Source organism: Callionymus lyra, chromosome 3, assembly GCF_982586985.1.
Source record: "Callionymus lyra chromosome 3, fCalLyr1.hap1.1, whole genome shotgun sequence".
Taxonomy (NCBI): domain Eukaryota; kingdom Metazoa; phylum Chordata; class Actinopteri; order Syngnathiformes; family Callionymidae; genus Callionymus; species Callionymus lyra.
This window is the reverse complement of record NC_141820.1, coordinates 34501462-34517617: the sequence shown is the minus strand read 5'-3', so window position 1 is coordinate 34517617 and position 16156 is coordinate 34501462. Positions and strand designations below refer to the sequence as shown.

General features: G+C 39.3%; 2 protein-coding genes across 2 annotated transcripts; both read left to right on the top strand.

Annotated features, from left to right (window-relative positions):
• Positions 1-463: 463 nt before the first annotated feature.
• LOC148084570 (fer3-like protein) lies at positions 464-829 on the top strand. Its single transcript, XM_087785965.1, has one exon. The coding sequence runs from the start codon at positions 464-466 to the stop codon at positions 827-829; it is 366 nt and encodes a 121-aa protein (XP_087642091.1).
• A 1869-nt stretch (positions 830-2698) lies between these two features.
• twist1a (twist family bHLH transcription factor 1a) lies at positions 2699-4503 on the top strand. Its single transcript, XM_087785963.1, has 2 exons — positions 2699-3383; positions 4082-4503. The coding sequence occupies exon 1, from the start codon at positions 2810-2812 to the stop codon at positions 3359-3361; it is 552 nt and encodes a 183-aa protein (XP_087642089.1). The 5' UTR covers positions 2699-2809; the 3' UTR covers positions 3362-3383; positions 4082-4503.
• Positions 4504-16156: the final 11653 nt, after the last annotated feature.

The window sequence follows — 16156 nt, the reverse complement described above, 5'->3', positions numbered from 1 at the left end:
AAAAGCTTAAGGTGGACAGTGACTGTTGGGGAATGTTCTATTTGGGCTTCTCCTGGCCTGTTTAAGTGATAAAAGTGCCATTATTTAGCCTCACAAGCGGAGGGGAAAGTGCAAACAGGACTGGATGACCCTCTTTCAAGAGCCTCGGCCCCTCCAGAAGCTCATTAAGGACGTCCAGGAGGACAGCGGCTCATTTGGACTTCTGCCTTGTGACGACCAACACATCAACCCACTTAACATTTAAGCAATGGAGGAAATTGACTCAATTTAAGACTGGAGGGGCTGTGAAAGATGTGGTGCTGTGAGGTGGGTTATTAAAACAGCTGGAGAGGACATTGGACCTGGGCCAAAAAGGATCTCACCCATGTGGCCTGTCCGGATTCAAGGAGAGAAATATTTACTTGTTGAAATGCTTGTTGATTATTGAAGAGGGTCAGTTGGGACGAATCTTGAGTGGCGGACTATGGACTTGGTGGACTACATGGACTTTGTCAACGACGTAAACCTGATGGAGTTTCCTCACAAAAGTGATAGCAGATCATCGGGTCTGGTCGGTGGAGGACGACAACCCCCCGTGGGGGGTCCATCTCAGTGCTGCGCCCGCAGCCGTCAGTCCAAGAACAAGCGCAGGAGAGTCATCAACGTGGTCCAGAGACAAGCCGCCAATGTCCGGGAGCGAAAAAGGATGTTCGGTCTTAATGAGGCGTTTGACGAGCTTCGCAGGAAGGTGCCAACGTTCGCCTATGAGAAGAGACTGTCCCGGATTGAGACTCTCAGACTGGCCATGATCTACATCTCCTTCATGAGGGACCTGCTGGAGACCACCTGAGACTCAGCGTCCTCTTTCCGCTGCTCGTCATGGTCAGTCAAATATCTGACAAAAATATAACTGCTGACAGCGTAACCAGTGTAACTGGAATGAACAGGTTGTATTTTGATTATTAAATTATCTGTAAAAAACATTTCTTAACATTGTCTTTTGTTTTAAATTGTTCTCGTTACATTTAATTTAGTTAAATTGAATCATAACAAATATTATATTACAAATATTGTCCTTTAAAAAAAAACAAACATTTATTTTGGTGCAATATTGAAAACACTAGATTTTGATAACTTCATAAAATATGATGATGATGATAATAATAATAATTTATTAAGAATAATAGGAAACGACAATGGAAATGAAAATGTGTTTAGGGGAGATGAATTAGTATTACTAATGTAATAATTTAAAGAATTTTGAACAACCATATCTCTTAATCTAAAATAATAAGTGTCAAATACATTCTAAAAACTTTAATTTAAAGTGATAGTTCACCCAAAATTCAAATTTCACTCAAAAACACACTTGAAAACATCACTACAGACGAGCACCATGAAGGTATTTGGATGTTTTTAAATGGGTTTTTAGAGAAAGATAAAGACCACTGAGCTACAGTCGCTACATTAAAATGAACATACATTTTGACTAAAACTCTGAAAAGGAACGTATTACCCTGAAAATAATCCCAAACCTTAGTTGACAGGATGGTGAGTAGAAAATGAGTGAAGTTTGAATTTTTGGGAGAACTATCCGTCGGTGGGGTGCACCGATAAATCCACGTAAGTCATTGTTCTGATTTCCCTAGTATGAGGCGAACCTCGGGCCAGGTGTTTATCAGCACCTTGGAGAGCGGCAGGAAAGGTACACCTGAACAGGTAAAGTCTTCAGACAAATGTTTCTTAAAAACGATGGTTTGAGTTCGCGCAGGTAAACATATTTGACTATGGTGTAACACTCTATACAAAAAATATATATATATTATATATAAATTGTGGGGAAAAAAATAGCACTTGAGTGATTTTAAAGTAGTTTAAAAGGTTGATTTTTTTCCATTCGAGTTCCAGCATCCATTTGACTTTGAAATCCACCTTCAGCGCGAGATTATCTTTCGCACCCAGGTGTTGATGGAGGACCACCAGGTGAAGGCCCTCTCATCCCGATGACTTCACACCACGACATCAACTCTTCCCACCACAGACTCCACTCCAACGTTTGCTTCCGTGGAAACTCCTCAATGTTTGCCTTTCAGCCTCCAGCGGCCCTGCTGCGCGCAGGAACCCGCCCTGCGCGCTCCCTGGGACGGCGCGTCTTTTAACCTGAGCCTCGGTGTCGACATCCCCCCGCGGGGGGTCCGGACCCGTTTAGGGGCACATACCTCAACGCGAGGCCGCTGACGGGGAAAATAAACACACCGGTCTGGTTACGAGCTGAGGGGCCTCCCGCTGTGACAGGATCCTGAGCTCGGAGTCTGGGGCGATGAAGATGAAAATAATAACTTTAAGGAACAAACTGTTACTATGACAATAATTAGAAACTTGAAAAAGTAATTTATGATTTCTGATGTTAAAAATAATGTAAAAGATGATGATTAAAGGACAGTAATCTACTTTTACCAATACTATTTTGCTTTTAATGTGTGTGGTTGTTTTTTTTGGGGGCCAGAAAATTGAAGTTTGTTGAGTCGTTCATCACATGCTGACATAACTGTGTGCACGCCCTTTGCTCAAGCCCTGATATTATAGTTCCTTCATTTTAGGTATTAAGTTACACCCCTCCTCTCCCAATCACAGCACTCCCCAAAAAAAAATCCTCCTGCCCCGCTATAAGAGCCCACGGTCCTCCCCTGGTCTGGCGAGCACCTCCACTTCTCCGTGACGCACCAGATTCTTTCCCTAAAAAATCCGCTTTTTATTCGCGACTTTGTTTTCATGCGTTGATGTGGTAGGCCTCGACTGGGACTCAGGGTCAGGGGGGTGAAGAAGAACCATGCGAGAAGAGGACTCCTCCCCGATGGACAGCGCCGGCAACAGTGAGGAGGAGACTGACCGTCTGCTGCCGCGCAGAGGCGCCAGGAAGAGACGCGCCACACGCCGAGGCTCCGACGAGGACGAGGACGAGGAGGAGGTGGACGTGGAGCGCCTGGTGAAGAAGATCCGCAGGACGGGCTGTGAGGTGGGCGGCGGGAGCGCGGGCAGCGGGGGCAGCGAGGCCAGCAGCAGCCCGACGCGCTCCATCGAGGACCTGCAGACGCAGCGCGTCATGGCCAACATCCGCGAGCGCCAGCGGACGCAGTCGCTCAACGAAGCGTTCACGTCCCTGAGGAAGATCATCCCGACGCTGCCGTCGGACAAGCTCAGCAAGATACAGACGCTGAAGCTGGCGGCGAGGTACATTGACTTCCTGTGCCAAGTGCTGCAAAGTGACGAGCTGGACGCCAAAGGAGCCAGCTGCAGCTACGTGGCGCACGAGAGGCTGAGCTACGCGTTCTCCGTGTGGAGGATGGGGGGCTCCTGGTCCCTGTCCACCACATCCCACTAGCGTGGAGGGACCAGACATCACGGTAGGCTTCTATTGATTTGAGTCAAGCAAGTTTCAGAGCAAAAAAAAACATTTTACTGGGACAGAAACAACAACTTAAATTTTTATATTGTATTATTCAAAACAATAACAATTTAGATATTACAGTACAAACCAAGCACTGATGGGGTGGACACATGGACAGCCAATGAGATTTCATGTAAACTCTTATCCCTCCTTTGCCGACGGTGAAGGCGTAACCAAACCATTTTGAAATTCTGAATCTTCAAATCAACTTTTCCCCCTTTATTTGTCTGAAGCTCAAGTGGCAACAGTCTAGAGACTCAGAGAAATACTGTGTTTTCATTTTTCTAGAAAAGACGCAGAGTATTCTTATTAATAAACCTGTTTGTTATATGGTCACTTTCATTTTTCTTTCAGCTAATAATGAACAATGCTAGCATGTAATAATAAAACAATTTCCCGAAGGAGACCTCCTGAGGGATCAATAAAGTTTTACCTTACCTTGATAGTTTTATTGTGATCTTAATCACCTGAACATAACAAGTGTGTAACTTATATCAATAATGACCCTTAGAGATGCTTGTTGGCATCAAATTATTAAACCGCTTTTCAAAAAACAGATAGTTGTAATATCAGTTGCTTGGTCGGCCTATTAGAAAGTGACCTTTCTTACGATTTTCTTTTACATATATTGACCTTTGACGTTTTTGTTTTTAGCTCATCATCACCAAGTGGACCAGTCAACCCCTCGACATTGGTACACACGAACGTCAGGCCTCGACCAGCTGCTGGGCTTCATGTTTCCCTTTGCATGGGACTGTTATGTTTGCAAGGGAGCACTTAAAGGACAGAACGGATATGAAGAAACGACCACTGCGACAATGAATGTTGTGAAAACAAAATGATCTCCGCGGAACTGCACTGTTTTGAAGAACTACAACCCATTTCACATTCCTCCGTGACAATCTCCGATTTACAGTAAATGAAGTATTTATTCTTTTTTGCTATTTGAAGGAAAAGTGCCCGATCAGATGAAGGGTATTTATTTCTTGGGAATACCACAGGATGCTGAAGGAATTTGCAGTCTGCACATTTTGAGTTTTGTAAATATTTCAAGAATAAAAAAGGTGTATTTTTGACTTTTATTTTTCTCTTTTTTTAATCTGCTTTTTTCACCAAATACATTCAGCTCATATACCAATAAGGTTTTGCACCTTCAACTTAACTAGAAATCCTCCCTTGACACATTTTCATCCAATTAAAAGTGTTTGTTTTCATTTGTCGGCCCTGAATCCCCAGAAAACTAAACCTCAGGGTTAAAAAAAACATCTCATTCCTAAGGTTTTCTCTGTCAGAACTTCTTGAGCGTGGGGATCTGGAAAAGCCATAATTAGCTGGTGGTCTGTTTAAACAGGGTGAACTGGGAGATTTGGGAGGCATGCACGATATTCCCTGATGTCCTCGCAGCGACAGGTCAGCGTGGGAGTCTCCTGCAGGTGCTGCTGCAGCCACGACACAAGCTCTGACTGATGAGGAGCGAAGAGCAGACCCGGGTCAAATCTTGATCTCTTGTATGACAGCTAGCTAAGATAGCTTGCTTTTATTCTAAAAAGATGAACTTGTGTTACCAAATGATTTAATATACACAAGGTCAGGTATAAAACGTAATATATGTACAATATATTTAGAGTCAAACTAGAAGATCACCCTTCGTGCTGTTGAAAGAATGCAGGAGTGAGTCAGTGTTGGGATTATAGTTTTTGGCTCAGAATATTTTGAGTCGTTTATTTAAACACTCGAGAGTCTCTCGACGCTCAAACAATAGTAATACGATTGAGCGGAGGGGGATGGATGAATAATATACTATACAGATAATACAATAAAATGATGTAAAATTACATAATATAATAAAGCTTGTCTTGGGTCATTATGTAACATTATTGTTTGGACTTTATTTAATCTTCAACAATCATATACATAATTTTTTCTGGTTATGTGAACAATATTTTTCTTTTGTTTATAAATTGGATGTGAATATAACACATTTAATACATGTGTTAATACACTCAAAGTTTTCAAGACAAATTACGTCCTCAAGTTATAAATAGGGACGAGGTCCCTCGATTATGGACGACAACTATTTTAAATCCTGCTGCTGTTTCCAGTATATCAACTTTAAAGCTGACAAGATGGCATAAAAGATCATCCATTTTACCCACCAAAAAAATGAAGGGTCTGAAACTTGTGAGATAATATTGTGTGGCCCTGCATTTGAACTGTAATTCATGGGCCGAGACATCTTTTTAAAATGTCAGATGGTTAGGCAATAAACATCATCACGTTAAATAAAATAATGTTTCTTGATTGTATAATTAAGATGGAAAATATTTGTATATTTAATTAATAATTATACATTTGGATAGAATTTCACAGTGAAGACCCACAAGAATCCTTAACACATTAGACAACAAAATCTAAATTAAAAAGTGGATCAAAGATGTACTGAAAAAGTCCCCTAGTATGCAGCCCAGTCTGGACAAGAATTGACCTCTGGTGGCCCCTTCAGAAGTCACTAAAAATGAATGATTTTCCCTTTCCAGTGAGGTGATCAAACATAATATTTGAGATTACGTAGTTTGTATATTACACCTACAAACCTCATTAATGAGTAACATTATTTTAGGTTTATTGTAATCGTAATAAGAGCTCACTCAGATCTAATCTTATTAATGTGTTACTAAAACCAACATTTAGGAATTGAATGTCATATTAAAAACAAACTTGGAATTCTTTACTGATAAAAAGATAATGTTTGAGTATCAGCGGCTGCATGTGGAAGGTAAAGACATTAGCCTGCAGTGAGGAATTGATTCCCAGCCCTAGATTACCGTGTCCATGTTATCCTAAACTTCAGGCTGGAGCTCTGACGTGGAGGAATGTCACCTCTGAGGCTTCTGAACACACGTGAGACACATTCACACACATATAGGTTACGAGGATTTCTCACGCCGACCAAACAGAGAAAGGCATTCCACGCAGAAAACAGGGGGTAAAGAGCTCACTTTTGACGAGCAGCGTAACGGCTTGTTATCAGTGTGACGGCATCTGGTTCTCTGGGCTTGAGTGTGCGATGATTTATAGAGTCTTTGATGAGCGAAACACTCCCATTTATCACTATCTCTTTGGAGTCTTAATCCTTAAACGGAGCTCCGTGTCAAAGGTGTTAACCTGGTGTGTGTGTGTTAATAATATCAGGCGTGCTTTTGTTTTCTATCACTCAACTGTTGTACCAAAGCTCAGAAAATACCTCCTTCTTTCTTTGGTTCTCCTTCTTTCAGCCATTTGTCTCTCTCACTTCTAACTCTTTCATAAGAGGGAAATCAGCCCTGTTTTACGTTAACCCTTACCACCAGCAAAAGACAGGACATACACACACACACACACACAGTCGTACCCCCGCCCCCCTTCACACACACACACACACACGCACGCAAGAAAGAACCCAAGTCTGGTTCCCATTAGAGCTAATTACAAGTGTTTCATCTCAACCTGGAGCAGCGTATGTTCATCATGGCTGTGTTTACTTACCTTTGTTCCCATGCAGTCTCTTTTTATTTACGCTCTCAAATCAACAAATCCCAATCGACCCCGTTTTCGACCCACATGAATCCATGATTGCAAACCAGTTACTGTAACTAGAAGCCGGCTGAAGATAAATTCCAGACGTAAATATGTTCTTTGGCTCGTGGCACGTCTTTTGAGACTTTTGTGAAAGAGCCCTGTCATCTCCGGGGCCCGGCCGGGATCCTCCAGAGACACTTGTAACAAGATTTTTGGATTGTTTCATTGTATTTTATCATCCAGCCATAGTCATAACAATGTGTCAAGAATTTGATTTTTTTTCTTTTCACTGAAGAAATTGGATGACAACACGTTAAGAATTATCACTGTGAGAATTATCAGTGTTTTATAAAGATTATGAAATGTTTTAAAACATGAGGAAGATGAATCAAAGAAAATGTCATTAAAATAATATGTTTTCATTCAGCATGATGATAATTTAAACTAATAAAGAAGATACTATATCTTATCATCATTACTGATAATGAATCATTATGCTGTTATTTTATTTTTGTGACAGAAGATAGCGGGCCTGGAGTCAGATCAAATTATCTTTAATATTATTAAACATCTGGTGTTCCAGGTGTGTCAAAATAATAAACTTACCAAAGTACTTGTCTGTAATAAATTGAAAAAGTTTTTTGGCAAAGAAACTTTCTGAGCATAACTGGCGGTTTCCTCTCGTTGCATCAGGGCATCCACATCTTGACTGGGTCGTGGTTGTTTTACTATTGTTGAAATCAGGAGACACTGACCACCGTTATTGCCGAGTCAGCAGAAGCCTGAAAATCAGTGTTGCACCATAAAAGACCCAAACTTTAATTTGTGCATTTTCTGATGTTATTTTGTTAACATTCAGTACCTTTTGTGTGCAGTCTGTTACAAATTATTTTGAAAATGTATCAACATTCATAATAATGTAGTGTTGATTGAGGTTTTGTAGATGATTCAATGAATGTTTTGTCGTCATTTTAAATTGACACTATTTGTCTACAATTTCACCATGTCTAGTTGCCAACTATATTTTACTATATCTTAAGGATAACTAATCAGATATAGAAAATGGATGGAAAATGAGACTATTAATAAGGATTTATGTCTGATGTGGAAATATATATTAATCATCCTTTTTTTGGTCGATGCAAAGTGGATTTGGCACCAGTTCCATAGAGAGACCCATAGGTTTAGTTATGTGATAATGAACCTTAAATTGATTTGTTTTTTGTTGGGACGTCAAAGAGCTCACTGACAAAGAGTTGATGCCTCCCTCACAATGGTTGAGTTTAAGGGCAGATAAATGGTAAAAGAAAAAGCAGATCACAAACCGCATCGATCAGTCAAAGCACTTTAACGGATGTTTGTTTCCTGCCTATGTTTTTTCTAATTTCCCTCACCGGTCCACAGACAAGAGTTCTGAAGTTTTAACAGTATATACGTTTCTCTTGTTAGCGTTCGATCAACACCCTAAAATCAGCAGTCTGGCTTTAAATGTCTCTACACAGCATCAATGAATGTCTTTTAAAAGGTAATTGATTTACAAAATGATAGTCACCCTATCAAAATAGTGAGTCTGTGGTCGCTTTAAAATTCTATAATATGTATCAAGCAAAGATGCACATATGTGGCCCATGACTTACTTTAAAAATGGTGTTGACAAAGGTGCAGCGACTTTTTGAACTTGGATTTTTGATAATATTTATACTAATTTTTCACACAATATAAACAAGATGAAAGAGGCAACATGGCTGACTTGCTAGGGAAGCTAAATGCTAGCAGACCACCCAACTTCTTCCTGGCAAACTGTGCTCTTAACATCAAGAAATCTGGTGAAACAACAACATGCCAAATTCAACTTTCCAGACCAATGGTGGATTACTCTTAAGTGCAGACTGACTCAGGATTTCTTTCATCCTGCTCCATGATTAAGTTGATGTAATGTTTGATTGTTGTTATTCCCAATCCTTAGAAACCAATTTCCCTCCAATCATGTCACATGTAATGACAATAAAATCCTTAAATCATGCAATCGAGTCCCATAATACACTACACTAGTTTTTGTCACAATTATCTAATTTTTAATAAAGATTTGCCAGTAATATAAAAATCTAGTACATGTTTCAGCCACTTTTTAATCTGAGTCAGAATCAGGAACTTTTATTGTCAGTGTTGTAAACACAACAATGAATTTGTTGCGGAGGCATTACAGAATAGACAAATTAAATAATATGAAAAGAGATTTATAAGAGCAAATACAATGAATCGAAATGAATTAAGAGACATTGTCAATTAATGTTGTACAAGAAACACCATCAACACACAAAATAAGCAATATATAAATGGAACCAACCACCAAGACGCCATCTTGGATTTTCACCCACTGTTTAAGACCTCACTAGTGTTTGTTGATCCAATCCTAAATTGGACTTGTCTTTAAAATGAATGCTGTGAATGAAATAAATATTTATATGCAGATCTGCTGTAACACTAGTTTTTAGAGCATTTGGTCTAGGTTTGAAGGATGTAATACCCAGTTTGTGAGTAACAACTGTAAAGTTGATCACTGGTATGTTGTGAGTAATCTACCTTAATAGCAGAACATATAGTTTAATTTCTTATTCTATACCAATACTCTTGTTGTCATTCATAGATTAAAACTGCATCTATTAAGAAGTGTTGTTTTCTATACACACATATACTCACACACACACCCTGAGGACGATGCCCACTTCCCTCATCATCCTTTGACCCTTGACCTCAGAGATTGACCCGGTCACCAAGATACAGTGACCCTAGCCAGACCACAATTCAAGGTGCTTCCCTCCTCAATGTGATCATTCATCTGTGCTGTCAGGACAGGAAGAAAATAGGAGAAGTCGGATTAGAGAATGAGCCCAGCGAGGGGACGTATAACTCACCAGGAGAGGCAGGAGGATGGGAACAAACTTTCTGGGATCCTCTCAGCTCTCCTGCCTGGAGCTGTTTGTCTTGCAGATTGAGTTAAGCACAAGCTTCTTATAACTCCCCACATACCAGACAATATCACCGTGGCCCCGCTTTAGGAATATAAACATACACTCTTTATCAAAGGCCGACTTGGCTCATTCCAACACATAGACCCTTTCTCCTAACTTAATTACCTGTGCACGCCAGAGTTCCTTTATTGGATTTTGGATGTTTGAATGTCTAATTCCTGCTGAAGATATGGAACTTCGGGGGGCATGTTGATGGAGGTTAAAGGGGCTTTTCCATGTTTATCTTCTTACACCATAGTGGTCTCTTATCACGCACACATCTAGAGCATCACCGTGGAGGAACTATTACGAAGACTGGCGGCGTTGTTTGGTGCGACATAGCATGTGGCTTCTCAGAATCTTTCTACTAAAATGTCAACAGAGAGAGAGCGCTGAAACACTGAGGTCCTGTCAGGAAAAGGAGTGTGCAAACTGAAACATGTATTATGTTGGAATGAGGAATGACTTGGCAGCAGGAGTGCTTCAGTGTTGGTCCGAGGGGAGCGAGGGCTGAGAGAAAGCTGGCCATGAAAACCTTGGACTTCTCTCTGGTGTTTACTGTCGGGTGGTCTTTCTGTTTCTTTCCCCCACCTTCATTCTTTCACCCACCATCATTATTATCTTTGAGGTGGTCCACTCCTGCCCCTCTTTTTCTCTGTGTATACAAACGTCTTCTGTGGTACTTTTCCTCTGTTGCTGTAGCATTATGCCTCGTTGAAGTTAGTTTCTCTATTAAAATGTTTGTCTGGATGTCAGGCGAGACTATGAAGCCCTTCACGTCCTGCTTGATTGTTCAGTGAGTCATGTGTTAGATCAGATTCAGAGGATTTGCGGTCAAAGTGTTTTCTTTTTATAATTGATTTTTAACCAGTTTTAAGAAAACTTTTACGACAATATCAAGACAAAGCTAGTATACTTTACATAATCAGGACAGGTACATATTTGAGTCTTGGTAAAGGGAATTTTCTACCAAGATGTCTTTCAAATGCTTCTCCTTGTTTGCAAGTTATACTTTTTCTCATACTCACAATGACCACTGGTTCTGAATTTTATCGCTAATTCTCAGTAGATAAGCAAATGTATCCACTCAGGCAAAAAGCTCAAACAGCGATATCTAACAGGGAGTTAAGAACAACTACTATACCAATGCAGGGAAATCTTTGACCTGGCACACAGAACTCAGGGGGTTGAAGGAACATGGGAAAGGAGAGAACAGGAAGTGAAAAGAAAAATGAAAACCATAATAAAAGTGGAACATGACAGTATCGTTCTCTTCTTCGTGTTTAATTGCAGTTGGGCGTTGGTGCATTACTGCCACATCTTGTTCTGGATACTGTTATCTTCTTCTGCACATTATGTCATCCACCTCTATGTCTCGCTCTTGCGCTCATTTTGAGTGCAAATACTCATAGTGTGTGTGGAAAAGTGAAGGTTCATGGAAGAAGCAGAAGAAGTGGCGCTGAGAAAAAGTAGTTGGCGAAGAAACGCTGCAGCGATTGTCTCTAGCCAGCATTTTTCTGGCCCATGATTCAGTATGTGGGCGTTTTATTTTCATGTCCTTTAAATAGTTTAATAATAGAACATTGGCTTCTACTGTTGTCTCCACTTTTCAATTTTTAAGGTGTTGAGTGTGTATTTTAAAGAAATGTATGAGTCTGGTCATTGCTCCATACTGGATGTATCTGGAATTGTTTTTCAACTTGAAAACAAACAATGTGGGTTTGCCAAACCTCTTCTTCGTAAAGAGCAGAGCTTAAGCTAATGAAGCAGAGTGAAGGAAAGAAAGAACATTAGTCTGTGTTGGTCCAAAAGCAGGAATATAGTATAGTATATATAATATAGAAAATAAATATGCATGACCCATCAAAGGAAATTCAGTTAAAGGTGAAGTCAATTTTTAATGGATTAAAGTTACTATTGTCTTGAAAAAATATTGGTTTAATGTCCTAAAACCAAGACATAGTTGACAACACACAGTATGTTGTGAGTCACTTTAATATCAGTAATAAAGACATTTGCTGTTATTCTTATCCATAAAATCATCTTGGTGTTTTACATGCATTCATGTGGCGTGGTTGTCATTTATGCTCTCAGTAAATCAAAACCCCACCTGGCTGTATAGAGACATGAATGTATCTGTAAGCACATGGGAGAGTTAAAAATATCTGGATCATCTGGAGCTGGTTACAGTACCGGTGTTAAGTGAATGAGTCCGCTGCAGCAGCCGCAGAACTCTCAGCAGACTCACTTTAGTAAAACCTCATGTGAAAAAAGGCCCAACAGAAAAATAAAATCAACTCTTGGATACAGACAATTGGGCAGTGCTGAGGTCGGACATTTCTGTGGCCGATCATGGCGACCACCACCTAAAGATAAACATGAGTTATCAGCAGGAGCACACCAGGGACATCAATTATTAAACACTGACTTGTATTTTAAGGGTGGAGAAGCAAAATGTCAGAGCAGGGTTGTTTAGTTTAGAGCCTGAAATATTTTTTTTACTGTTCAAGGACTTGCGTTTGGATTTGTTTCTTTCACAGCTCAGAGGACGGAACATTACATCTCCTCGGGCTCATGGGAAAACCTGGAAACCTGGAGTTATTACCAACCATTTGGGGCATTTGTCCACCCAGGTGGTATATACTGTATGCTTCAATTGCAATTTTCTTCTACAGTTTGTAACAAAAATTTAGCTCAAAGTCACAAGCCTTGCCTCACGGCTTTCAACAAAATGAGAGTGTCAGCGGAAGTGACGTTAATGCGTTCATATCAAAATCAAACACAGCTATTCTGAATGGGACTAATAGATGATATTTCATTGAAGACCAGAGGATTTTGAGCAAAAGTCTCTTGGTGTGGGTGCAATTGTTTTTTTTTCATTAGCATTCGTTCACAAAGAATATCATACATATGTTACTATCATATTGTTATACAATAGTCTTCTACATGTAAATAATTTCAATTGCAACAACACAAAACTTCCTTAGTATTAAACCAGTTCTAAGTGTGTCTTCACCTCCTGAGTGTGTGTTAAGTATTCCATAACAATAATTTACAACAATTATCAACTAGTTCGGAAGATGTGGTCGTACATTTCTGTGTCATATTCTCGTCAATATTGTCATCTATTCTATTTCACTGCATATTCACTTGTCTTTAATATGGAATTCAATAGGATGGAGCTGCAAATTTACCCTGTTGATGTCAGCTATAGCTCCACCCATTTTAATAATTCAATAATTTGAACATTTTGCATGAAAAACATCCACAAAAATTAATAATAATGCAAACAGTTGGACCAAAAATATAATTTAATCAATTGTTACTGCTACAGAAAAGACATAATACTAAGGGACGCCCCACCATCGGGTTTACAGAAATGTCTAGGTGTGGGCTGTTCTTTTGACGTTTGATGATCAGTTTTCAGATGACTTAACGCCATCGTTCTTATTTTCCAGTTTCTGTTTGAGAGTTCAGGTTTCTGTGTGACCAGGGCAGTAACTTTCCTTTTCAAATTTCGTTTGATATTTGATATTTAGAAGAGTTTAATATTTTCTGGACTAAACAAATAGATTGGAACTGAAGCCAAGATAATTAAAGTCCAAGATTGTGTTTAATAAGTAATTATAGTCGATTCTTCAAGAATTATTTCCACAAGAAGATTGTGTCAACGTCAACTGTTGCATTATGGGAATTAGTGGAGGGATTCATATTTACCTGCAGCCCATCCCTATGTGGCCTCTAAACCTTGAGTCAGGGGCTTAAACATCATAAATTATGGAAACTTTTCAACTTTTCAGATAAATAAACCTTTATAAAATCACTTAAAGCAACACCTCTCTGTAAAAGAAGGCAAGAGGAATCAAGCTTCCTGTCATAGGACCTTCTGTGTCGACTCGTCCTCCTCCTGACTACTACATTAAATATATGCAACTGGCTTCAGCTGCAGTTTGTGTCTTTGAAAATCAGCTTCCAGAGCCTGCACAAACCAGCGGTTGTGTTTTGATCCTCTGCTCCAGCGCTGTCATTACATCACCACTGTAACTGTAGCCCCACAGCTGCCAAAGAACTGGTCACTTCCACCCATATATTCTGGTGCAGTGATCGCAATAAAACTTCTCTATAGAATAAAAAAGTCAAGACAAGATGTGTTTCCTTTGACCTCCATGAACATAAAATGATTGTCGGGTGTTCTTTCATTCAAGTCATGTTTTGTTCACGTTGAATCAGAGGCAATTATATATTTTCTCCTACAAGAACTTCATGAAGTCTGATGAAGAACCGGCCTTCATTGGTAACCTCTCTACAGCTACATCGTCTAGCTCTAGCGAGGGGATCCTAAGGTGTTCCCAGGCCAGCTGCGAGTCTCTAGTCTCTCCAGCGTGTCCTGGTGTCTGGTTCCTCCCCCTGGACCTGTTTGCCTAGGGTGACCCTAACAGGGCCATGAAGCCCCTGACACCATGGGATCATTGGGTCACACAGTGGTAGTAGCTCAAGGAGAGGACTTAATAAAAAAAATGGAACAACACCGAATTGAATACAATGAGGAAGATTATATAGAAACATAGTTGACCACTGAAAGCAAGCGTTTATTTAAAAACCATCAATTATTATAAAGTTGTGGAAAATTACAAGCTATGAGTGGAGTTGGCTTAAAATAAAACTTAAAATAAATTCTTATTTATATTAAACAACACTGCAAGGTAAATCAATTATGATTCATTTGTGTCTATATGGCCACTTAGTGACGTTCTTTGGTCTCTGGCGAGCGGAATTAAAGACAGAAAGAAATGGAAAGTTATAAACAGCAGAAAAGTATAAGCAATTTATCAATAAAATGATCTCAAGGCAGAGCATCATGCAAACGTATGTACAGTAAATATTTATTGGTAAATATCTTTTACATTATTAATGTTTGACTAGTTTCAATCTGGTATAAACAAACATTGTGGAGACACTTTTAACTTTTATCAACCATTATTTTAAAAGATTCTCAAATTATTTGTACAAAACATTCAAATCAAAAATTTAAAAATGACAAGTATTTAATTTAATCAAGCAAATTCCTGATGTGATTCCATCTGTGGGGGGAAAACTGGGAATGGCTTTCTTACATTTAAAACAGTTTGAGCGTTAAAAGTTGCATCAAATGATTAATAATAATTCATGAATACATTAGAATCATTGTGATTAATTAAGAAAAAGGTTTTACTTTTATTTCATGAGTAATATTTATTTATCATGGGCTTAAGTTAGAACATGAAAAAGCAGTAAAAAACAGTTATTACCACAATTTTAATATTTTTAAAGAAGTCATGTTTTTAGTTTGTTTTTCGCAAACAAGTTACTGACCCAAAAACACTCTGATACCAGCGTCACATCTTCACAGAATCTTTTACTTTTGTTCTTTGGCCTAAATGGAAATTTCACAGCAAAGCTATTGAATCATCTCTTGGTCACAGAACCTGTTCCCCTCCTGAAATTCCTATTGTGTTGATACTATAATTGTTAAAACAGATGAGGCTCCACCAGGCATCTGGAAATTCAAAGAGTCCTCGCTTCTCTTTCTTGTATCTCCGCTGACAGGTTTCTGGGCTTCACCAATAGATGTATGATATGATGAATATGGGGCTTGGACAGGAGTTGTGATGGGGGGTCTCATGTGACCCCTGCTGTGGCCCAGTCTGCCCCAGTTTTATTTTGAAGTCATAGCAGTTGTAGAAAACGGTGTTATAGACATATCTAACCTACAGGTTTTAGTGGGTTTGGTTCACAATCATGGAATTTGAAAAAGAGAAAATCCAGGACATTTAAGCTACAAGAGTGCAAATATAATTTTGGAGTATTACAAGGCAGAGAGTCTGGACTGTGATTAAGGCCCACTCCATGTGTTTATGGTCTGTCCACAGTATTTACAAATATCCATAAACCACTTTAGCGGTTGTCATAGGTTTTGGGGAACAGAGTCAAGAGGCTGGTTTGTGTCAAACCTCGGGTGGATGTGTGGAACCTTCACGTTGTATTCAATGTCGCAATGAACATGAGAACAATAACTTAAAGCAGAAGTCACACCGTTTTTGGTGTCATAGATTCAGGAAGGGTTTTGGACCAACAGATTAAAGACATTTTTTATTTATTTTCAAATTAAATTAAAATCAAC

Bases quoted from the DNA above. Each gene is read 5' to 3' on its own strand.
- twist1a (XM_087785963.1), top strand. From the start codon at position 2,810: ATGCGAGAAGAGGACTCCTCCCCGATGGACAGCGCCGGCAACAGTGAG.
- LOC148084570 (XM_087785965.1), top strand. From the start codon at position 464: ATGGACTTGGTGGACTACATGGACTTTGTCAACGACGTAAACCTGATG.